The 23,644-nt window shown below is 40.5% G+C and overlaps 2 protein-coding genes across 21 annotated transcripts; both read right to left on the bottom strand.

Moving 5' to 3' along the window:
• Positions 1-77: 77 nt before the first annotated feature.
• Chd64 (transgelin calponin-3) lies at positions 78-9,707 on the bottom strand. Of its 2 annotated transcripts, none has more exons than XM_020952037.2 (3): positions 9,465-9,707; positions 1,049-1,390; positions 78-922 (listed from the first exon to the last, which is right to left on the bottom strand). In XM_020952037.2, the coding sequence occupies exons 1-3, from the start codon at positions 9,516-9,518 to the stop codon at positions 752-754; spliced, it is 567 nt and encodes a 188-aa protein (XP_020807696.1). In that variant the 5' UTR covers positions 9,519-9,707; the 3' UTR covers positions 78-751. The 2 variants fall into 2 exon arrangements, with proteins under 2 accessions (XP_020807696.1, XP_020807697.1); XM_020952038.2 differs by lacking the exon at positions 9,465-9,707 and adding an exon at positions 1,453-2,404.
• An 847-nt stretch (positions 9,708-10,554) lies between these two features.
• On the bottom strand, positions 10,555-23,323 carry ens (MAP7 domain containing protein ensconsin). Of its 19 annotated transcripts, none has more exons than XR_015272100.1 (16): positions 23,172-23,323; positions 22,521-22,574; positions 19,970-20,226; positions 19,770-19,909; positions 19,335-19,450; positions 18,540-18,815; positions 17,568-17,711; positions 16,203-16,883; positions 14,677-14,853; positions 14,443-14,624; positions 13,506-14,372; positions 13,213-13,446; positions 12,786-13,156; positions 12,564-12,727; positions 12,308-12,505; positions 10,555-12,252 (listed from the first exon to the last, which is right to left on the bottom strand). XR_015272100.1 is itself a non-coding variant. In XM_086834670.1 (15 exons), exons 1-15 carry the CDS (start codon positions 23,218-23,220, stop codon positions 12,489-12,491), a joined length of 3,729 nt encoding a protein of 1,242 aa, XP_086690796.1. In that variant the 5' UTR covers positions 23,221-23,323; the 3' UTR covers positions 10,555-12,488. The 19 variants fall into 19 exon arrangements, 15 of the variants coding, with proteins under 15 accessions (XP_086690796.1, XP_086690798.1, XP_020807701.2 ...); XR_015272101.1 differs by having other exon boundaries at positions 11,229-12,248; XM_086834670.1 differs by having other exon boundaries at positions 10,555-12,505.
• Positions 23,324-23,644: the final 321 nt, after the last annotated feature.

Raw genomic sequence — 23,644 nt, 5'->3', positions numbered from 1 at the left:
TATTTAAAGGAGTTTAATGAAGGTTTTATTTAATTTTCCACCATGAACCCTTCGCAAAACGAGTAAAACCAACCATCTTATGTTAAAAGAATAATTATTTATTTTCAACAGGGGGATAGTATTTAAAATAGATCATTCAAAAGTGTGTAATATATATTTAATTGGTCTGTAAATACATCTTTTTAAATGCTCTGCTTTTTGATTTATATATTCAGGTGGTTAGTTTGAAACAACGATTGGTAACAAGTTTACTCTACGAGATTGAAGACACTTTCGTTCATTAAAAAACAATTCTCGATTTGTTTTTGATCCTCTGATCCTTATTATCTCATTTTTTTTTGCAAATGTGGTACTTCTTTATCGATGGCACGAAATCGGAGTGCGGTTTTCGGCTTCAAAATATGTGTGTCGCAAATGCAAATGTTGAAAAATTGAATAAATCATCCTAAGATCCGTATGTACGATTACTTAATAATATTAAATTAAAGTAGTTTATGTTATGTTACATAACAGCATACGCGTCTGGTGTCGTCAATTGGAATACAAATACAAATTGGTATCATAAATATATATCCGTATCATATATCATAAATCATTTTTGGGGCTCTACCCATGAAGTGTGTGTGTATGGTGTGTGTGTGTGTTGAACCCAAAAGCAAAGCGTTTTGGTTTTGGCTTTTATTGCGGAATGTCTGAGAGCGGAGATGGTATGGAAGAGGAGGCATAGAAGGACTAGGAGGAGGTCCTTCATCTACATGTGCCGGGTGTTGCCAAAGTTGATGCCCGACTGGGTGGCACCCTTGTTGGATCCATACTGCAGAGAGATGACATTGGCGCCAGCGCGGAGCTGCTCATCGCTGAAGTTGCGAACGTTCTTGTCCGCCTCCTTGGGTCCAATCGATGGCTTATTGAAGTTGGAGGCCTGTGAAAGGTAAAATATAAAAAAAAGTAACTTTTAAGTATAAATAAATGTAATCAATCAACTTTGAAGGCATTAAACCGATCTTTGATCTTATTTGTCAGTGCGCCTGATTATCAACCATCTCACCTTGCGACCCAGCGACTGCAGGCAGATAACGACAGAGTTAAGGTTCTGACGCTCCCACAGGTCAACGCTCTGGAATGTCTCCTGGGTGGGGACACCAAAGTTCTTGGCACACTCAAGGAAGGCACTGATATTCTCCATGCACTTGAAGGCCATCTTGCTCTCGTTGATCTTCTTGATGGAGCCGGGCTGGAGGGCATTGGCCAGCTTGCACAGGATCACGCCATCCTTGAGCACCTCGAAGAAGTTATCGGTGTCGCCGGAGGTGTTGATGGGCTCAGCAGTAACGGCCTTAATCCACTCCAGGGACTCCTGGGCCAGCTCCTCGCTGTACTTTGAGTTGATCTGGTAAGTAGGAACAAGTTAAAATTAATATAGGTGTAAATTAAGGACTTTAATGCATCCACCTTTGACTGGTACATCTCGTTTTAATCCCTCTACATCTGTTTCTGGACTGAGCACCCAATCGGGGGTTAAATCAAGTGCAGACCATTATTCTATTTGTGGGCCATTTCCCCTTGGTTATCTCATGAAATATCGCTGATAGCAGACTTATCACTAATTGGTTATAAACACACACACATGCATACACCATACACCTCGCTCTTCTCGTGACAATTCGGCAGTTATATTTCAAGTTGTGATAAGGATAAGATTGCATTTCTCCCATTTATTTTCTCCCCCGGGCGATAACTCATCGCGTCGCCGCCACTCCCCATTTATTCGATCTGTTGAACTTGCTCAAGTCAGTCACGTTCAAGTCCCATGTCGTTCTCATGTAGAATAACTAAGTATCCATATTTGCCAATGCCGATAGCTTTAACTCTCTACGTACATATGTATATCTGAGCGTCGTCTTGACCATATTTGGACTTAAGTTTTGCCGGCCGCTTGGGCGTCCTTCGCACCGATTTTGGCCATACCCAAAGCCACTTGTTGAGCAGCAGCCAAACAGCTGTTGTTGTTGGCCCCCAATCGGATTTACTCCTATTTCTATTTCTATTTCAATATCTTTATCCACTTCCATTTCCACTCGCAGAATGCCAACCGCAAAACCACAAAATCGTTGCGTGTCGCGTTTCCATTTGGTTGGTTTGCCAATAAAAATCAAAATCAAAATGTTTAACAAACTTTGGGTCATATCAGGGCGGTTCACTTAACACGTATTTAATTTGTTTCATTTTGATTGAATTGAATGGCTGTCGCTAACTGATTTTAGATTAGCTGCCATTTTATCGCCAAAGTAGTTGGTCGTAAAAAAAAACAGTGGCGGTTAGGGTTCTAACAAAAATATAGGCTCCTATATTTTAAGATTTATTTATTTTATATTTTAAATACATGGCTAGCCTTTTAAATACCAAATCTGTCAAAGTTTTATTTACTTATTTTTATTTATTGGATATAAATCTAACTTTGGCATTGGTTTATCAGAAAATTCTTCTAAAATCTTTAATATTTTAGTCTAAGGTATACATACATCCTTTTTAAAAGGGTTTAAGTAAACCTATTTTGTTTAAAACTATAAAATCTCTGTCAAACCTTTATATTACTCATATCTTTATGCCTTTTTAACTATATATTTTTATTACAAACAGTTTTATTGTCATGCTAATACAAATAAAGAATTTGTAGTTTGTGTCATATTTTATATGATTACCCCTCTCAAATTCTTTTTATTTTTACCATAAATACGTAAAAAGTGGGTTTAAAATGTTTGTTAAAAAAAATTGCATAACAAATATATCAAATAAAATAAATAGCTTTATTCTATCTATAAATTTGCATTTCTAAAACCATTTATTGTCAGACAAGACTAAGCCTTGAACAAATATGAAAATTACTTTGTGTTGTATTTAATTTGTTTTTCCTCACAAAACCCTCCCTAAAAAATACTATTATTTTAACCACAATTGTTTGTATTTATATTGGTATATATGTGCGATTTGGTTCTGACGGACAAGGTCTATTAAAATGAATGATCTCAGAAAACAAATGGAACGATTGTCGCCAATTGAGTTGTATTTCATGCCCCACTCCTTATCGCCCGTCTGGGGAGGGGAAAAATGCAAGTAAACTCGTAAATTCAAGGGGAGTTCCGTAATGCAGTAAATAATAAAAAAAAAGTGAAATAAAGCACAGAAGCTTTCGCTGACATTGTGTGTAATTGAGGTGAATGCACTTTGCCTTATTAAACCCAACTCTCCTTCCCTAATAGTTTCTGTTTGTCCCACAACGGTAGTCGAGAGTCGAGAATTATATATCGAACATAAAAATTAACGACTTTCTTCGTCGTTTGAGCCCAATAAAACCCACTGATCTGAAGTTGAGATATATAGGAGAGCCGCGGAATATGTTAATGGTTTCGGAAATGATGACTTTATCCCAGAAGATTGGTGCTGGCTTCCACAAAAATAGAAACTACTGGCGATTATTATCGATAATTGAAATCATTGGCGCTTTTTTGGCAAATGGCTTTGTCCCAGAATAACGGTCAAACGATTAACAGTGGAGGTCAGTTCATTAAAGCCAGCACTTATCCCACAAAAGAACGGAACCAAGTAACAGCATCATCCATCATTTGGGGAATCCATAGAAACGCCTCAGCTCTGGCAAAAGCGTGAGACAATTAATAAAAGCAATTTTGATTGACATTCTTCTTCTGTTTGAGGGAAAGAATCTGGCCAAAGCCCCCAAAGACCACAAGATGATCATAACTTAGAGAGTCTGCTATCGTGATCACCATGATGGCAGATAAATTGACACCCTCGGGGCAGATGAATAAATTTTGATTAGGAATCGAAAATAAAAAAAAAAAAATTATGTTTATGGGATTCTGTGGCCAGTTTATGCATAATATACCACAAAACCATACATAATCGTAAACAAAAAAGCCGTTAAGAGACTAATGAATTCCGACCGTTTCTTACACGTTTGTTTTTCTTCTTTGGCCGATCAGCACGAAACCCCAAACAAATTTGACAGTCGGTGGTCTTCTCTCCCCTCAAACAATGTTCGAAAACTAAATGAAAAATGGTTGGAGAATGGCAAAATTATTGCTATTTCTTTGGTTGCTTTCAGAGTATTTTAATTTTAGACCGAAGCTTGTAAATATGTGAAGGAGTCGTTTCCATAAATCATATATATTCTTGATCAGAATTAACAGCCAAATTGATCTAGCCATGTCCGCTCGAAAAATAAATTTTTGAAAATTTTTTCAAAATTTCAAAAAATGATATGGGGTTCCGAATCGAAATTAATTTATTTTTGGCTTAGTTATGAGATATCAAAACTTTGATTTGTCGATTAAAAATGTCATATAAAAGTATTGATTTAAAGAATGCGGGTATTTAAGTTATGATGGACTTCTGATTCGATCCTATAGTTTAATTTCAATTTTAAAGGGTATATAAACTTCAGCTTCCTTAAGTTAATTTCCAGTTTGTATTTCAGAAATTTAGCAACGATTGGTAATCATACGGAAAGTAATCGAGGAGAGTATATAATATAATATCATATATATATATTTATATATAAATCATGATTAGTAAACACATGTTCAGCTGCTTAGAACGTGCTCCCTTATAAAGAGAGAGAGTGAGGAATTTCGAAAGTTGTAGAAAACAATTAATAATTAAAAGCGGAACTTGTAGAATTGGTCATCGGTTGGCCGTTAGAAAATGTCGTCATTTGTGCAACGGTTCTCCTAATCATTTATTTTTGGGGACTTTATTTTCTAGGTCTATGGGTCAGTTGATGAATTAAGCACGATTACGCACAATTACAAAACGGCGTGACAATGAAATTCTCACACAGGCCTCGGCCTTGGAACCTCAAGAACCTAATTAATTTCCCAAGCTCATGTTGTATAGGGTTGGGTTCTGATGATGAGTACGTTCTGGGTGGATGGGAACGGCACGCAATACGCCCCGAGACATGCTAAGCCAAGCCTGGCGTTGGCTTTTACCTAAATTAAAATTAAAATGACTTCAAAAACTGGCTGGGCTTGTTTCCCGCATATTCCTCGACGCTTTCCAAAAAAAAATAAACAAAAATGAAAGAAACTGTGGGTCAGCACAGAAACTCCAGAGAGAGGGCTCTCTGCCCACGCCAAAACTCCATTTAATTCACACCTACGAAGGCAGCCACTTGAAAAAGTGAAAATATGTATCTTGGGGTACAACATAAGCTTATATTTATTTATTATGATTCAGACCTCACACAATTGAGTGAGCAGCCATATTCTGGGAATTCTATTAATGGTTCTTACTTCACCAAAAAATTTAATAATGATTGAGGAACGTTTCGGTATCTGAATAGTGAAACCTAAAAATGTCACCAAACTTCAGATTAGCAAAGGTTAAATAAAACTAATACAGAGAAAAACTAATAGGATTTATTCTAGAAGTTAAAGATTTAATAAAGTTTAAAAGTTCATTAAACAAGTACTTATAGGTAAATCAAAATTGATCTGAAGGTTTTAGTTGTCACATTGTTTCACAGAATACCATATAGCATACATATAAATAAAGATATATATTGTATCTATAATAAATATTGACTCTCAAAATATTTTTTCCCGTGAAGTACTAAAATTCCATTAACGTTTTTTCGGTATTTGACAAAATAATCCCAGGCAGAAAATTTGACGGAAGTTTCCGCCCATCCAATGAATATGTCTCTCCCTCCTCAGCGGGATGAGGAGTCAAGGGAAGACCCCAGACTGATGATCATTGCATAATAAACCATAGTGAGGATACAGATGCCATAAACCCAGAGACAAGGGACCACGTTTTGCTTGGCTTGATGGCTTTTTGAAGCCATCCCAACGATCGCCAGATGATGTCATCTGCTGTTCATGGCTTGAGTCTGGAGACTGAACTTTGGCAATATTTTAGCTTAGATGGTGATGATTAGTTAAATGTGTGTCTGTCTGTCTGTCCCAAAGGGAATTATTGACGACTGTTGACGCATCACTTCACTCCACTAAACACACACACACACACTCAATTACGTAAGCCAAAGAGGGTTTTCGTAAAATCAATTCGAAGATCTGCCGATTTCGCTTTCTTTTGCGATGTGTCATGATCCATGACAATTGCTGACCGATATTTTTCAGCTGGATAAATACTATATACATATGTATGGATATAAAAAACGACATAAACAAAATCCGCAAAAAATGTAACGAGGTCAATTATATGATTTTTGGAGACTGGCTTTACTGGCCTGGCCAAAAGTTGAATTCATTCGCTGTAAGCCCTTTGTGATTTGGGCCTAAGGGGGTAGATTCCATAAACAGAACCCAATTTTTGAACAACGTTTATTTGATACTTGCTACTCGTACTGTTTGTAGTTTCACCGGAAATCCAAAACAACATTTGATTTATGATAAAATACCTCCCGCAACTTTTTATGGCTTATCTAAAAATGACGGTGACTGACGGGCCAACAACAAGTGTTTCGATGGCTTCCAGGGAGCAGGGAACATGGAGCATGGAGCACGGAGCACGCAGCTTGAAGTTCATGTGGGCCAAGTGTTCCATTTAGGTGCCGCCCGCACTGATAGTTAAGAGAGGTAGGAGAAAGGGTATATTGCGTGCGGCGGATGTACAAATGTACAACCGTCACACTATGTACATATATATACATTCGAAGCTAATTGAGTGTGGATTCTTAGCTCCAAAAGCGGCCAGGTGATTAGTACGTGGCCATTGGAAGCATTGGATGAGATATACACAGGTGAGTTCAAATGAAATGGGACAAGAAAACAATTTAAGTTAACTTCCCTTAAAGTAATATTTTTAGTCATTTAAGCCATTAACTAAAGGAAGTTTTGAGGAAGGTTCTTGAGAGCTTCCAAGTTAAAATATGGGGGATTTTAATAATCTAGTTAATTTAATTTTTGTTAAGGTTGGTTTTACTTGAAGTTTAACGAAGCTAAAATGACTTGGTGATGATAAGTTTTATTTAAAGTATTAAATTTATAAAATAAATACATATTTAAAGTATTGAAAGTCTGGAATTAAGTATTTTGGAGTATTAAATTTCATAATGTAAACAATGTATTTATTTTCTTTATTTATTTTTATTTATTATTTATTATTTTATTTATTTTCTTCTGATCGTCAAAAGGCTTAAATTCCTTTCCGTTACTCATACTAAGTAAAGGGGCTATTCCTTGAAACAGCTGTATAAGCAAGTCTGCTCTTTGGAATTTTTTACAATAATACAAAAAAGCTAAAGCAAATGTAACCGATCAAATGCCTGGAGAGTCTTCTATGGTTGGTGTAACTTCAGAAGCTAGAACCTCCAGTGACAGCTGTTGGGCTGTAATTAACGTGGATTCGGTGGAAGGGTTGCAAAACTCAGATCCCTTGGCCGAAATTTGAGATCTGTGAATGACTGACTGCCATAAAGTCGGTTGTATATAACCGACAACACACACACACTACACTCAAGGCAAAGACAAAGCTCAAATTTTTGTTTTCCTACATTTTTACCTCACTCTTGTTGTTTTGTATTTTGTTGTTTGCTTACGCCATATACTCGCTCTTAAGTTTAAGTGCTTGTGTGTGTGTTGGAAAAAGGTGCTGCTATCGCTGCTATTCTAACCCCCGGCACCCAGCACCAGGCCTGCTCCTCCTCCTCCCCCTGCTCTCCTGCTCCGGCAGATATGAGCCATTCCCCGAGAGAAATAGAAAGAGAGAGAGGGAGGCAACGCATTCAAAAAGTGCTCAAAGCTAACGATCGCGAGGAGAGGAATGAAAAGGAAAGGAATGATGTGGACTAGAGTGTAGAGGAGGCAGGAGAGGAGCAGCTGGAGAGGTGACATCATCGCCTCCAGCTCCTTGGGAGCCATTTGATCGCGGTTTGAAGTCAGCTAACAGCTGCGCTTTCAGCCATTTTCGGCAGCCTAGGTATTTTTATACCCTTTTTAGGGTATCAAACATTTCGTCCGAAGCTTTTAAGGCTGTGAAAGAGTCATTTCCGACCCTATAAATAATATATATTCTTGATCAGAATTAACAGCCGAATCTTTCTAGCCATATCCGGACAAAAAATAAATTTCAAAATTTTTTTTGCAAAATTTTAAAATTTTAAAAGGGGTTACATCGTTAAAATTTCGAAAAATTTGATTAATTTTAAATCTTAAATTGAGTATGTAGATTTATTAACCTAACCAAAATTAACATAGGAAAGCTTTCCGAATTTAAATTAATTAATTTTTGGCCAAGTTATGAGTTTTTTAAACTTTGATTTGTCATATAAAATGACGGAAATAAATCATAGTTCTCTGATAAGAGACTTGAACCGGATGCTATTATTTTGACCGCGAACGTGCTTAAAAAAATGTGCGAATGTGTAGATAATGCCGATAAACAAGGCTTCTCTCACTAAATTGCTGACTTGTGGAAAAGTATTCAAGATAACAAAGAACATACGAATGAAATACAAATAATTAAACCCACCAAGGGTATGTACAACTTCGGCTATGCTCATGGCTACCCTTCTTTTTTTTTTTGTTATTTGTTTGGGCAAATGTTGTAACTGTATCTGTAACTGTAGCTGTATAGTCGCCCCGCTGCTGTTGATTTCGTTGGACTGCACTTAATCCCCTTTGCCGGGCGACATATACAATTTCACTATGTTTTGGCCCAGGGGCGGACTGCATTGCGTAACCCGGACTTGACTTGGCGAGGGCTAAACTGTCGAAGGGTACGAGACCTACAAGTTTCCCCACATTAAAAAAAAAGAATAACAAAAAAACGAAAAAAAAAGCAATGCATTTGTATGAGTGCATTTAATGCAAAGTGCTTCTAATGGACGGAACTAATGTTGTCAAATTAAGGGAGAAGAATGGGGAGCTATTTACATGGGCTACCTAATTGCAGAGAATAGGATTATCTGAAGGCAGATACAGTTCTCTTAATTATAAAAGGGAGTTCTAGAAATGTATAGATATTATGTGTATCCTAAAATATTTCAATTATTATGGTATGATTTAAAACGTATTATAACGTTTCCTATTCATATCTTTCCATAGTTTCCAGGGTGAATCACCGCTTATTTTCGACCCTCTTCTAAACAATGCCATAAAATCACCTTAAGTCATCTTCAAGCTCACAAATTACGCATGCATCATACATACAACACACACTATTAGATGTACATAAGCATAAGTGTGTGAATATAGCAAAACTTATCAACGAAATGAGGTCATTCCTCGTTAGACGCTCGCAATTTCAAGACCATTTTTAGCTAATTTTTTGGCATTTGGCGCGAGCCGAACGAGCAGCGAAGATAAAAAAGTTGGCGTCAAAAAGCCCCAAATAAAGTCAATGCAGCTCCACAAACACACACACACACTCATACTCATTTTTTTTTGGCAATTTGTTTACCGAATTGTTTGTGTACTTACTTTGCGCTGGGCCTCGGCGGCGAAACCAGACTTGGCTGCTCGGTTGGATGCCATGGTTTTTTTGGTGCTGGAGAAACGGGTTTGGCTTGCAGGGAGTTAACAAAATGTAGGTTGGCTCTTTGGCTCGTCGATGCACTGGAATGCCGCGTTATGGAACGTAGGGAGCGCTAGGTTTAAAGCCAAGTTTAGTTTTGTTTAAGGTTTTACGAAGCACGTCCGTTCGAGGCGAAAGCTAACTGCGATGTGAATGGCTGCCCAAAGCGGAGAAGCCAAAGAAACCTCCCCACAAACCCACACCAAAGAGCTGTGAGCGAAAAGCTCCAAGCTCACGCTCTCTTCTCTCTCTCTGGTCTCTCTTTCTCCAGCTGTCTTATCAGTCAGCTGTTTTTTCCACGATGAAACTGGTGATGTCATAGACATTTTTTAACGGCAGTTGTTTTTAAAATTAAACTTAACTCGGAAAAAATAGGTTTTGTTATCTGTATGATGTGAGTGAGCCAGAGGAATTACTTGAGAGATTAGGCAAGGTTGGGTTAGATCTGGGAAGGGTCCAAATATAGGCTGTACTTTGGGCCGTCCTCTCTACTTTTAAGATACCTCTAAAAAGTAATTCAGGCCCCTTTTGTAATCGAAATCCATTAAATTTTACATTTCTTAAGCTTTAAATACTAATACTAATAAATACTATTACTATTGTTTCTCTACATATTTATATTTAGTTAAATCCAAATGGTCGGAGTAACAGAACAAGCAATTCATAATTTTTAAATCTCTTATTCAGGCTTTTATTTTAATTTTGTGTTACCAAAAAAATTAAAACAATTCTTAGGGAATTTAAAACACATTTCAATAATAAATAATTAAATCAAATACTTTTAAAACTCAACTCTAAACAAACCCTAAAACTTTCCCATTTACTGATAAAGATAAGATAGAATCTTAGACAGTGTAAAATTCCATAGGAACATGGAGCTCCATGTTTCCAACTTCCTATATTTCCCATCTTATCGAGTGGCCAATGGAAGCATTCCAATGGGATGACCATCATCAGTATTCTTTTTTTTTTCATGACAACCAACAAGTTAGTGGGTTTTGCCTTGAGAATTAGTTACAGTTTATTCACATAAATATATTTATATATTTTGTTTAGGTAATCGTATAAATTATGCAATTGTTTTTTTTTTTTTTGTGGATTTACGATAAGAAGCAAAATTCTTTTGTGTTTTTAGTGTGTGTTTTGTGTTCTAAAATAAATAGAGGAATTGCTTGTATAATTTATTTGTTGTTCTGTTTATCGTGTTCTTAGTTGTTTGTGTTTTGTGTTCTGTGTGTGTGTGTGATATATAATATTAAAATACATAATTCAGCTTGATCTTTAAAGATTTCGGTTTGGGTTTCGAATGCAGCATCAATCATTTGATTTATTATGTGGGGTTTGTCTTTTGTTTTGATTATATCGCCATTAGGTTTATAACATAGGAAAGCAGTAATTAACTAGAAGTTAGGGCTTATTAGTTTCATACACATATTGCCATTACATAATATATATTAATCTATCAACGGTTTCAGCATGCGAAACGTTCCATATAATAATATAATCCTGCCTGCCAATCGATCTCTCTCATGCATCGTTCTAACTGTTGTTTTAAGGCCCTTTCGCTCAGATACAAGTGGGTGTAGTCTTTATATGGGATATGGGATGCTTTTCTCTTACTATATTTAAATCGATTTCATTTTTACAATCTGTTATGTGGGGGACGACTCTTTAAAAAATAATCATCATAATTTATTTTTGTTTTTTTCTTTTGCACATGGATAAATACAAATTACAAATATAAATGTGTGTGTATAAGTGTATAAAAAAGTGATACCAAAAAATATATACGTAGACGCAAAATAGACAATAATGTACAGAGAACTTTGCTATATAATTACAAAAAGGGGGCGACACATAAGCATAATCAGATTTTGGACTCCTACTACAAATAGTACAATTACATCATCATAATATTTCCTCTAGGGATCTCCTAGTATCAAGCACACTGACTCTGTGATCTGTGATTACAGCATTGCAATGGTTGAATATATATATAATCCGAAGCTAGCTATATTTGCTCTCGATTTCGATCAGTATCAGCAAATAATTTCAATTGAATTTTAGTTTTCCTATTTTTTTTTGTTTAATTTGTTTTGTTTTTTTAATAAATAATACCGCACGATTCGTTGGCTCAACGTAGTATGTAGTAAACTTAACTTACAGAACAACACACTGTGCAAAGTTGGGCAAAAATAAAGCAGTGAGGCGCTGTGGATGTGGATGGGTTTTAATGGTATGTCGATACCGCGTCTTCGTTTCCGTTTATTGCTCACTTGCGGCGTTGAATCTCGCGTTGTTTTAAACTAGAGGGGCTTGTCTACTAATCTTTATATAATTTTCAATTATATACGCCGCGTTCGCGTCTGGCTCAAGTTATACTCAAATATAAGCATGCACTTTCAACTTTTGAAGCGAGTTCGTAATTAAATTAGATTCGAAACGAAACGCATCGAATCGAATCGAAAAATTGCATCAAATGTTTCATTTTCTTTGATATTGAATTGCTTCGCAAACGATCCCCGAACTCTGGGGAGGAGGATCCCAATTTTTCCTCCATTCTATCCCAAGCCTTCTCTTTGTCTTAGTTCTTAACTAATTATAATTTTGCAGCTGCTCTCTCACTTTTTGTTTCGCTCCTCGATATCAGGCTCTTCCTTCCATATCCCATTCTGATTCTGATCTCAGCTCTATCTATATATATATATATAGTGTGTACGTTATATATAGGTTTTTATAAGCTTTTTACGTTTGTTTTCCTGTGTTCTTTAGTAACCATAATTTGTCGCACGCTCTCCACACTAGCATTCGCTTTCCCTTATAGATCTCTCATCCTATAAATAAATACTCCAACTCTCCACACACATTTAGCTATATCCAGATTTGGGTTCTCGAAAACACAATCAGGTTTTGGTTTCCTCTCATCCAATTCACAGCAACGATATATCTGTGGGATTAAAAGGACACTTAGTGGGAATACTTGCGCAGATGTATCTTTATAGTACCCTTATTCTCGTGACTATCAGCAGTGACTAGCGTGGTGGTTGCCGCTGTGCTCGTCAGCAAGCTGTTGTTGTTATTCAGGTGCAGATCTTGTTGTGACTCGATGCTCAGATCGATCAGTTGGCTGGCAACTGGAGCAACAACATCCTGCAGCAGATTGATGTCGCTAAGGATTACAAAATTCGTTAGTAAAATGAAATTAATTAAAATAATTCTGTGCTCACTTCTTGTTGTTGACACTCTCGATGTGGCCATTGCCATTGGCCACCGCCGGGGTAGCATTGCTGCCCTCAAAGTCCACCAGCAACTTGCCGTTGCTCACCTGCTGCAGGTTCTTGGCGTTCTCGTCGATGATCATTGTGGAGAAGCTGTTGATGAGCGAGTTCTCCTTGTCTAGCACCGATTGCTCATACATTGCCTGGCTGTTCGGTGGCTCCGTGACCGCATCCTGTGCTGCTGCGGGCGCTGGCTTGGCATCTGTAGTGCTGCTGGGCGAGCCTCCAGCCGAATTGTTGCTGCTGCCACTGTCGCTGTTGCTGCTGCTGCTATCGGCAGGAGCTGCTGCCGTAGCGGTAGTGGCTTTGTCGTTGGCGTCCTGTGAAAAATGCAGCTTTAGAATTCGTAGTTATTTTGAAAATCGTATCCTTTTACCTTAGCGGGCGTGCTGGCAGCCCCACCTGCCTTGCGGGTACGCGACATAATCGCCTCCACTCGCTTGCGACGCTCCTCGCGCTCCTTCTCCTCGCGTTTGAGCCGCTCGGCCACCTCAACACGCTGCTTCTCTGCCTCCTCCTTGGCCTTCTTCTCGGCCTCCTCGCGCTCAATGCGCTGCTTCTCCTCCTCCTCGAGCTTGCGCTGTTCCTCCTTCTCGCGCTGCTGAGCTTCCTGCAACGCGAAAAAGGATATGAGTAACTCCAAATTGTTATTTTCTTTGTGTTCCTTACCTCAATGGCCTTGCGCAGGCGCTCCTCCTCAGCGCGGCGCTGCTCTTCAGCCAGGCGGGTGGACTCCTCCTCGAACAGACGCTGGCGCTCAGCCTCCTCCTCTTGAGCCTTCAGCTCGGCCAGGCGCTCTGCCTCCAGTCGTTGGCGCTCCAATTCCGCCTGTCGTTCGGCCTCCTCGCGGGCCAGGCGTCGTCTTTCAGCCAAAGCGGCCTTTGCCTCCTCTTCGGTCGTGATCTTCTTGGCCATCATTGAAGCGGTCATCAGGTCTCCGCCCTCCGGCGGCGTCAGTTCTCGCACCTCGGAGTTCTCCTTGCTGCGCGGCTTCTTGGGCGCAGCCTGCTCCTGCGGCGGCTTGGGAGTCTCCTTCTCAGTGCCCTCATCGGCCTTTTCTTCTACATTAACTGAGGTAACCAAAGCCTCGGGCACGGATTCCATAGCCTGAGTGGCCACCTGCTCCTCCTGACGCGCCACTTCCTCCGTCTTCTCCGAGGAATTCAGGGCCTCCTTTTCAGCCTTGCTTACAGAGGGAGCCACAGCAAGGGGGGCTTCGGCAGAAACCGGAACTGGAACCTCTGCTGGCGTCTTCTCAGCCTCCTTGGTTGTGCCATTCTGCTCGGCAGCTGGAACAGCAGATGGAGCTGGAGCGGGAGCAGGAGCAGGAGCGGATGCAGCTGCCGGTGCTGCCTGAGCTGCTTTTGTGGTGGTCGTCATAGTAGAGCTGCTGCTGCTTGTGACGATCATGGACCGGGTCATCGCAGAGGTATCCTTGGTTTTCGGCTCCTTGCTGAGCCGGCTAATACGCTCCGAGCTGGCCGTGCGACTGGACAGAGCCTTGGAAGCGGATGCCGCTTTGGGTACCAAGGGTTCCTGGTGAGATACATTTTATTATTATAAAGAATAAATTAAATTTAATCAATCAATGGAACTAAGACCTTACCCTTTTCGGTGTTGTCTTCTTTTCAGCACTGCTCAGTCGCGTCGAGCTGGAGGTCACGATCATAGAGGTGGACATAAGGTTCGCAGTTCGTTTTGGGGTCGTTTGTGCGGATGGCGAGGCGGCTGTCGTCTTTACGGGCGGCTTCTGGTGATCCTTCTTCAGCTTGTTAATCTCTGCAAGAGCTACACATGGTTACACTTTCGTATTAAAGAGGGGTTTTTTTTTAGGACTTACCATCCAGAGACATGCCAGTGCCGGCAATGCTGGCGGGTCGCGGTTTTCGGGGCGCAGTTGCCGGTCGTCTAGGCACCAGACCGGATGTGGACACATTTGTCGATGTGGACATGGCGCTGCCGGGCCTTGAGCTGCTGTTGTAGTGTCCGCCGGGCGTGGCATTTCCCGATCGCGAGCCTAGGGAATCGAATTTGGATTAGAAGGGTCATCACAAAAGGCGGTTGCGCACTCAGGGGGTTGGGAGAGTCAATATATTATGGATGAGCTAAATGTGGAGCACCAAATCAAGCGTACGTGAGTTCTGTTGTGACCGTCACCAGAGTGAGTGTACCATTATTGAAGGGGTTACACAGGGAAGAAGGAAAACACAAAGCCAAATGTAGACACAAGTTAACCAAGAAAGTACCAACAGACTAAATGGATTCCCAATCCTTACACATAGCGAGCAAACATAATGAGGAGCTGTAGGAGGAGGAGACACAAAGTAAAACCAAGGACCAATAATAACATATACCCAATACCAGAGTTTCAGACAATACCCAGTAAATATGTTTGTATGTAAATATATGTTATATGATGTCTAAAATATATAAATATAAATGAAAATCATAATAATAATATTAAAAATTAAAAGCTAAATGAATTTTCCAAATTCACCATAATAATTGTATTTAAAAGATAAAAAATAATGTGTAACTAAGTGGATACATACGAACGAAACGACCGACAGATGGGCGACAACAAGCAGCAAACAGTATGGACCAAAGGAGACCCCAAACAAAAGGATCCTACTATCGGAATGTGTATGAATAAAGGATGCACATCGAGAGTATCGATTTATAGATATTTTCAGACATCCCTATTATGAATGCAGGATGAATATCCGAACGAGATGTAAGATTGGACAACTGCAGTGCGTTTGAGACTTAATTTATGGAATTTTCTTGGTAATAGACAAGGCTATGAGTCTGGCTCTCGATTCTTGCTAAATTTTAATTTGTTCTTCTTCCAATAAATATTTAAGTCTTGAACATGGTCATTTAAAGATTTCTAATATTTTGAATATTTATGGGCAAAATAAAACATAGATTAATGGCATTACTGATTTCTCAAACTAAGAATAACCAAGATTTCGATGTATAGTTGCTAATGAAATGGGAGTTGAATCAATAATTGCTGCTCAAATGAACTTGGACACTACCGATCGGTCGTTCTTCGTATGTCTTTTTATGGATCGATCAATCAATCGATTTATGTGGGGAACCAAAGCCTATGTTGGTGTGTTATGTAGTGTTGTTGTTCTGTGGTCATTGGAGTGTTGTGGAGTATTTGTTGTGATAGTTCAAGTTAGCCAATTGTGTGCTATTGCTAGCTACTTGAGTAAATGGTTACGCTATTCAAAATCTGCTAAGTATTTAGTGCGGTGTGGTGTTCAGGTGCTAGTGTGTGTTGGTGTTTTTGGAGTGATTATTGTTGGTAGTTCGAAATGGTTGATTGTTTTTGGGGGTTTGATTAATCGCACACACCTGCATTCACTAACAAACTAGCAGAGTTCATGAGCAACAATGAGTTGGGATCGAAATCGAAAAAACGGTGGGGGTTAGTAGAGTTCGCATATTGCTGCTGCTGGCCACGCCCACGCCCAATCGCGTTCGCGTTCCCACGGAAGGATGCGTTGAAGGATGAGGTTGAGGCAAATGATGACTGGAGGTATTTCTTAGTCGCTGCAGTTTGCAGGCCGAGTGTGGACTGGCGTTGGTGCAGGTTGTGGTGGTAATTGGGTTGTTGTGGTGCTGTGCTGCCATAAACCGACCAACTGCTAATCTGTGTCATGCTCTTACTGGTGGTGTCCCGCTGCCCGCCGGCACCGCTAGCCAGCGGCCGGAAGCTGGTCGATATACCGCCGCCCAGCGAGTACTTTCCGCGCTCCCGCTGCTGGCCACCGCCGCCTCCGGCCAAATGGGTCATGCTGCGTGACATGATGCCGGCGGCACTAGAGCTACCGCTACCGGCGCTTCCAGCTCGCCGGGATCGTGCACTACCGGCCGGGCCTCTCCGCCCGCCGCCGCCTCCCAGCGAGGAGGTCTCGTCCAGCATCTCCAGTTCCCGTTCGCGTCGTTCCCGCTCCAGAATGGCCCGCACATGCTCCCCGTTGCGGCGTATCGGCTGCGCCAGCTGGTCCAAGCGGTTCATCGAGTAGGCCCGTCCTGCGGTTCAGTTGAAAGTTGGTTGAGTATTTGTTTTTGGCGTGAATCGTTGCGAGCCCGGCTTTTACTGGCTGCGGAGCGATCCTTACAAAGCTACGTAGCTTATCTACTTGCAGTTGCTCTCAAAATAAAGGTGCATGTGTTTTTGGAATATATATTTAAGCAAGATTTTTGAAACTACCCAAAAACAAGCATACCCTCCATTTGGATCGCAACTGAAGTTTACAACATAGGAGACGGCACAAATAGATGTGGACAACTGGGCTACAGAATGGTGTTTACAAGTGAAGTGTGTGTGTGTGTTCTTTGTACAGTGTGTGTGTGTGTGTGGGTTTGTTGTGCGGAGAACAAAGTTTTGTGTGTTGAGGTGCTTCGAGAGAAGAGTGTGCTCCTTCTTTTTCTCACTTTCTCTCTGCCCAAAAAGCAGCAAACCGACGGATGCAAATTCAGGGGGACTTGGCTTGGAGGGGCAACTCTTGGTCCGGAATGGGCTAAACCAAAAGGAAAACTCTACTAATTGGATGGACAGATGGAAATCGCATGAAGATGGAGCTGATTGATGATGATGATAATGATGATGCATAGTAGCTGGACGATGGAAGCTGATTCTGATTGCCATTCGGAGAGCGGTGAGTGTATGTTTGTTTGGTAGATGGGATGGCGGATCGACTGGGTGGGTCTTACCTGGGGTTCTGGCCGGCGTGGTGCTCAGGGAGCTGCGCGACCCGTAGTAATGCCCGTCTCGGGGGCTGGGTATTGTCGGCATGAGGTCCGTTTTCCTGCGGTAAACGCTTCGGAACACCATGGGTGATGTGTCAACGCTATCTTCTGCAATATTCGGTTTTTTGGGTTGTTTGGTTTTCTTTTTTTGAATTTTAAAGTTTTTTTTTTTTTTTTTATTTTGATAATTTGGAATTTTAAGATGCAGTACCGAAAGAATTTTCTTTCGGCCTAAAAAATGATACTGGACTTACGAGACTAGGAACAAGATAAACCAAAAGCGAAAATAGCTCAAAAAAACTGAATGAAAGTGCTTACACTGGAATTTCTTAGATGATTTTCATTGATACCTTATTGTTACTAGAAAATTTAAACAATTTATTGTTTAAGTATATTTATTAGTTTATTTTGATCTAAAAAGAGTGTTCACCACAAAGAGTCGAGAGACTATATAGTTCATAGAGTTCCTAAATCAAATCTTGGATGTTAAGGAATTGGAAATATATCCTCACGTGATATAATGTTTATATATCAAAGCTTATCCTAAGAGTATCATAATTACAATCATCTTAAAACCAGTGTAAACACTTTCATTACAAAACAACCATGCTTTTTTTGTCGATATCTACATTGGAATCATACATAGACGACCGATGCTGCTTTTCAAGGATTAGCTTTTAAAGCAATCTGTACAAACTGTGGGACGGAGGGATAAGAGATCATGCAAAAACTGGGGGCGAAAGACATGCCTTTTGAGTGGTTGGGTGTTAGGTTGGGGTAGAGACAACGAGTTAAGAGCTTACGGCGGGCATGGGTTAAGATTACGGGGTTACGGGGTTACGGCAAAAAGAAAAACAATAAAAACGGGGTCAGAACGAGTTGAGTTAAGAACAGGAACGAGCTGAGAACAGGAGTAGAAGTTGGAAGAACCCTCACCCTTACGATACGAGTTATGGTTATAGTTGTTGTTGTAGTTGATGTGGCCTGCGCCTGTGGTGCTTGTGGCTATTGGTGTAATATTTGTAGCTGTTGCTGTCGGATTGGGTCTGTGCGCTATTGCTGCTTTGTTGGAGGAGGAACTGGGCGGATTAGCCGGCCCATCGATATTTATCTCGCTGCCGGCGATCGAGAGCGAGAAGCGCTTGGGCGGCTCATCATTGGAGTAGCCCCAATTGAATACCTCATACATGGACGAGGATTTTCGTCGGTGATCTGTGTGAGAATGCACGGTATTTTGTGGTTCGATTCGTTTCAGAGAGAGGAGAGTAGAGAGAAGTGAACTTTGTTACAGAGGTGTAGCTTTTGAGTGCAAATCAAATATATATATTTATTCGAAAACGGAACAAAAAACGTTAAGGAAATAAAGAGAGATAATAAAAGGTGATCGTGTGCCGTGTGAGAAGGTGTTCGGTATATAGGGTTATATCTATATAATTATAGAAATTCACATGTACACGGTCAGCGCCCGCAAGGGGAGATAACATAGTAGAGAGTAAGTAAGGTTATAGAAATCTCTATGGGACACATGTAAACAATAACTGGTCAATTACGAGTGTCTAAGGTAACGATAACGATAACTGCAAAGTAAAATTTAATCTCATTATGGTGTGTGTTGTGTGTGTGTGTCAGTGTTTAGTGTTTAGTGTCTCTGCGAGCGTTGTATATTGTATTGTGTGTTTTTGTGTGTTTCGGGGGTAATCTAAGTGACGCCATGGGGCATTGGGTACTCACCGTCGTGTCTGTCCGTGGAGGATGAGGCACGCTTCTTAGCACCACTGTCGGCAAGTTCACGCTCTGAACTTCGACGTGAGAGCGAGGCGCCCGCTACGTTCGATATAGATGTCGATCTGTGAAGGGAGTAATACTTATAATTGATATAATAAATAGATAATTATTAACAATTAATGCCTGATATATTTGGAATATTAAAAGCCTCCTACAAATGCTTTTCTTTTACTCTTGTACAACATCGATTTTGACTATTCTCTTGATCTAAATACTGTTCATAACAATTAAGCCCCCATTTCTAGCATGTCACTCGGACTAAACCGATAATTAGTCACAGCACAGATGAATTCTGTTAAAAAAGTATAGCCTAGGTAGTCATGAATGGCTCCATGAGAGATTTTAGCTCACAATCGTATCATATTTATATTGCGGCCTCACCTCCGCTGACCCCAAAAGGCACTGGGCGATACCAGGCCATAATCCGCGGGCACATCCAGCAGACGAGGAGTTGAGGAGCCAAAGGCAAAACCAATAGAGTTCCTGTCTCGTTTCTTAACTTCTATTCGGGAATCGCGTTCCTGCAAGAAGATTTTCCATTAAAAATAGCTTCAGATAGATGGTATTTCAAGGTCCCTCACCTGATTCTTTTTGAGAATATACTCGCGACGCTCCTTCTCGGCCTCAAAGATGGCCTTCTTGCGCTCCTCCACCTGGTGCCGCTTCTCTGTGTCGCGCACTCGTATCTCCTCGATGCGTCGTCGTCGCTCCTCCTCCTTTTGTTCGCGGTACCGCTGGGCGGCCTCCGCCTGGGCACGCAGCTCCTCGATCTTGCGCTGCCGCTCCTCATTCTGTCGGTCGCGTGCATATTTCAGCTTCTCCTCGCGGTCTTTGGACGCTACAAAAAAAGGAACACGCAGTTAGCAAGATATTATTGGATGTAAAGGGGTTAACTCGATGATAAACAATGTTACGTTCGCAGGCAAATAACAGTGGGAATTATTCCGTCTGGAAAGCTCTACCTGTGGCCCAAAAACAAAAAAATCAATATAAAATTCGCTTTATTAGCCACCTTTTTTTTGGCCTTTTGCCGGCTAGTTATTTACCAAGAGAGCTCGCACTGCTGACGTCACCGACGATGTACGCTCACATTTTGTGGGTCAATTGACAAAACTACGTCGAGTGTGTGGCATGAGTATGAGCAACAATAACAAATGGCACAAATACACGGACACTTAACGCCCTCTCATTTCGCAAAATAAGGCGAAAAAATAGAAAGCAAATGCAAGCGCACATTTTTCCTCTTTTATTTTCTCGTTCTATTGAAATGACATTGAGGCGCGAGCAGAGAAATATGCGAGAGCGGTGCGAAAAGAAAAGAATAATAAATAATAACAATAATATTTGTATTAAGAAACATACGGCTGGTTACCGGAAAATGTCTGCATAATCGAACTGGGCCTTATCGGCGTTATCGGCCAAGATATTTTTGGAATTCCATGACGTAAGTGGGAGACGACAAAGGAACAACTGCTGCAAGTCAATCTTGTCATTTCACATTTCTTTGCTCCATGTGTGAAAATATTCACACAAATGGAAAATTATCAGCGGCCAAGGTCGCAGTAAAATTTTAAAGAATGTTAACACTCCGAATGCCTTTGGTTTTAGAATATCTTACAGAAATACACCTTTCGAGTGTAGGAACTTGAACTAATTACTATGTAGTTTTTGCAACGAATCTGTAAATGCTAATTCTCTTTGGGAACTCATTAAAACTTGTTGTACCCTTGAAGAGTATTATTATTTTAGTCAGAAGCCAGTAACTATTTGAAGCAGTCATTTTCGACCCAATAAATCATATATATTCTTGATCAGAATTAAGAGCCAAATCGATCTAGCCATGTCCGGTCAAAAAATAAACTTTTAAAATTTTTTCGAAAATTTAAAAATTTTAAAAGGGGTTACATCATTAAAATTCTCAAAAATTGATCAAAAATTTAATTATTCTAAATTTTAAATAGAGTATGTATATTTATTAACCTAGTAAAAACTAACATAGAAAAGCTTTCCGACTTGAAATTAATGCATTTTTGGCCAAGTTATGAACTTTTTAAAATTGGATTTTTCGATAAAATTGTCATATAAAAATATCAATAAACATCGATTGAAATCCGAATATTTTAAGCTGGGTTATGATCCATTTTCAAACTCAAAGGGTGTATGAACTTCGGATCTCCCTAGTTCGTTTTATTACTTGTTTTTTGTTTAAATAAGGTGTGGCTACTTATTCAAAATAGTGTTTCTTTTTTAATTTCCAAAAGTTCGATACAAATCTTGTATAGGAGTAGGCTTTGTGTTGGTCATTAAGGAAACTATGGCGCATCAATTCATAAAGTTCTTCTGTTAGTAAGCGTGATTATTTGCTTTTTTTAGTTGATAAGTAAAATAAACTGATAAGTAATAAAGTCTATGCAATTTTAGAGTTTTTGGGACATCCAATAAAGTAAGAAGAATGATTATCACACTGCAAAAGCAATGTAGCTTTCTTTTTACGTCTATTTTTTAGAACCTAAGCACACAAAGAACCTGGTTTAAAACAGATCTAAGAAGTTTTGTATTAACTATTCCCTTGTGGCTTTTATGAAGTAAAGAACTTGTTCTCTTCGCAGAAAAAAGTATCTCAAAGCAAGTAAAAAAAGTTAAAAAATGCCATCCCTGAAACGTCAACTATCAAAGATTCTTTTTACATATCCCGGCTTGTCCCAGACCTGTCACAGGGGTCTTTGGAGGGTTAAGCCAGCGATAAGGAGGCCCACTAAACAGGCCTTAAGTTCGCTCTTTTGTTTGGTGAGATCATGCGGCAGGTATGCAGAGCAGGAGGGGGGCGGGGCGTGGCTCGGGAATGTCAACTACCTTGAGTGTCTTCTTCGGATGAGGTGCCGCCGCCGCCGCCCACCTGGGCAAACCAATGCAAGGTTGCGCCGGCGCCGCAGCCCGTTGTCGTCGAGCTCTTTACCGCCGACTTGGCAGGTGCGAATGCGTGGGCTGGAGTTGATTGGAGCGGTGTATACGTATACACAACATTTGCATGTATTAGCAAGGTGAATGAGTGTGCGAATGTGCTGATTTTACTGTTTATATAACTCGCAAATCGCGATAATCCCAGTGGAAGAGGCCTTCAGGCGGACTTACCTTTTCGCTCGACGCTGCCCTCGCGGCTCTCTGGTCGCTTGGATGTGTTTTCCACTGAAAGTAAACGAAGAGGGAGGCGGCAGGTGAGTAGTGTGATTTTTCCGGAGTTTTCACGCAGGAACTTGGGGGAAAATCAATTGCCGTTCGTTCAGCCAGAAGAAGCAGCGGTTAAAGGAGAACACCAAAAACACGGATGGACGAACGAAAAGGACAGACGGACAAACACAAACACACACGCACGCACGCAAACACACACTCACGCACGCACACACAAACAAACAGCAGCTGCGATGACGAAGCGAGAGATGTTGGGAAAATGTGTGTTTGCCCTCTCGCTCTGCTGTTGCTGCTGCGAACTGGAGACACTAAACTTATTTATAAACTCAAAAACTCCGGACGACGGATTGGGGGAGCCCAAAACACGGGCAGACACTTCTTCTGGCTTCCTCTCCTCTTGCTTTTCCTCTTTTTTTCACTCCGTTTGCTTTGGCCGTGGTGTGAGTGCTGCCGTTTGCTGCGCACTCGACCAGCACTTTTTGGCCTTGCCAATGTCCCGAAAACGCGGATTTCCTGGCCGTTTTCGACGCGCCGCAACTGCCCCGGGCCTTATCCCTCAATTTCGCACTCAGCGGGCCTGTTTTCAATGCGTACCTTCTGGATTATTCGAAATATTTTCGTGTTGGCCCCCAAGACTCGCCATATTCTTTCTGGAACCACAACCGAAACGTTCAGAAATTAGTGTTGCAAAACATGAGTATTTCTCGCGTCGAAAGGCAATTTAGCTAGAAAATCGTATGGAAAAGCTTTTGGAATTTGCAACTAGCTATAGCCAGTTGGGAAAACGGGAAAAATTTTAAACCGCGAGCTCAATCAATTTAGATTTATAAAAATCCCAAAAGATACAAAAGTATCTATCGGATCAAAACTAAACGTAAGCCCTGGTAGTGCTCTCAATCTGTAAAATTCACCCGCAATTTTCTTTTAACACCTCTTTTTAAACTCTGTGTGACCAGACTTCCCGACCTGAGAAATGAATATCGATTGAAATAGTGTTTGGTTTTTGGGTGGTTATCGATGTCTTAATGTGTTGTAAAATTTATCTATTTTATTTGTTTTTAATTTTA

Source organism: Drosophila serrata, unplaced genomic scaffold, assembly GCF_035046125.1.
Source record: "Drosophila serrata isolate PLE 108 unplaced genomic scaffold, ASM3504612v1 contig_273, whole genome shotgun sequence".
Taxonomy (NCBI): Eukaryota; Metazoa; Arthropoda; class Insecta; order Diptera; family Drosophilidae; genus Drosophila; species Drosophila serrata.
The sequence above is the reverse complement of the archived record's forward strand: the minus strand, read 5'-3'. Positions and strand labels throughout refer to the sequence as shown.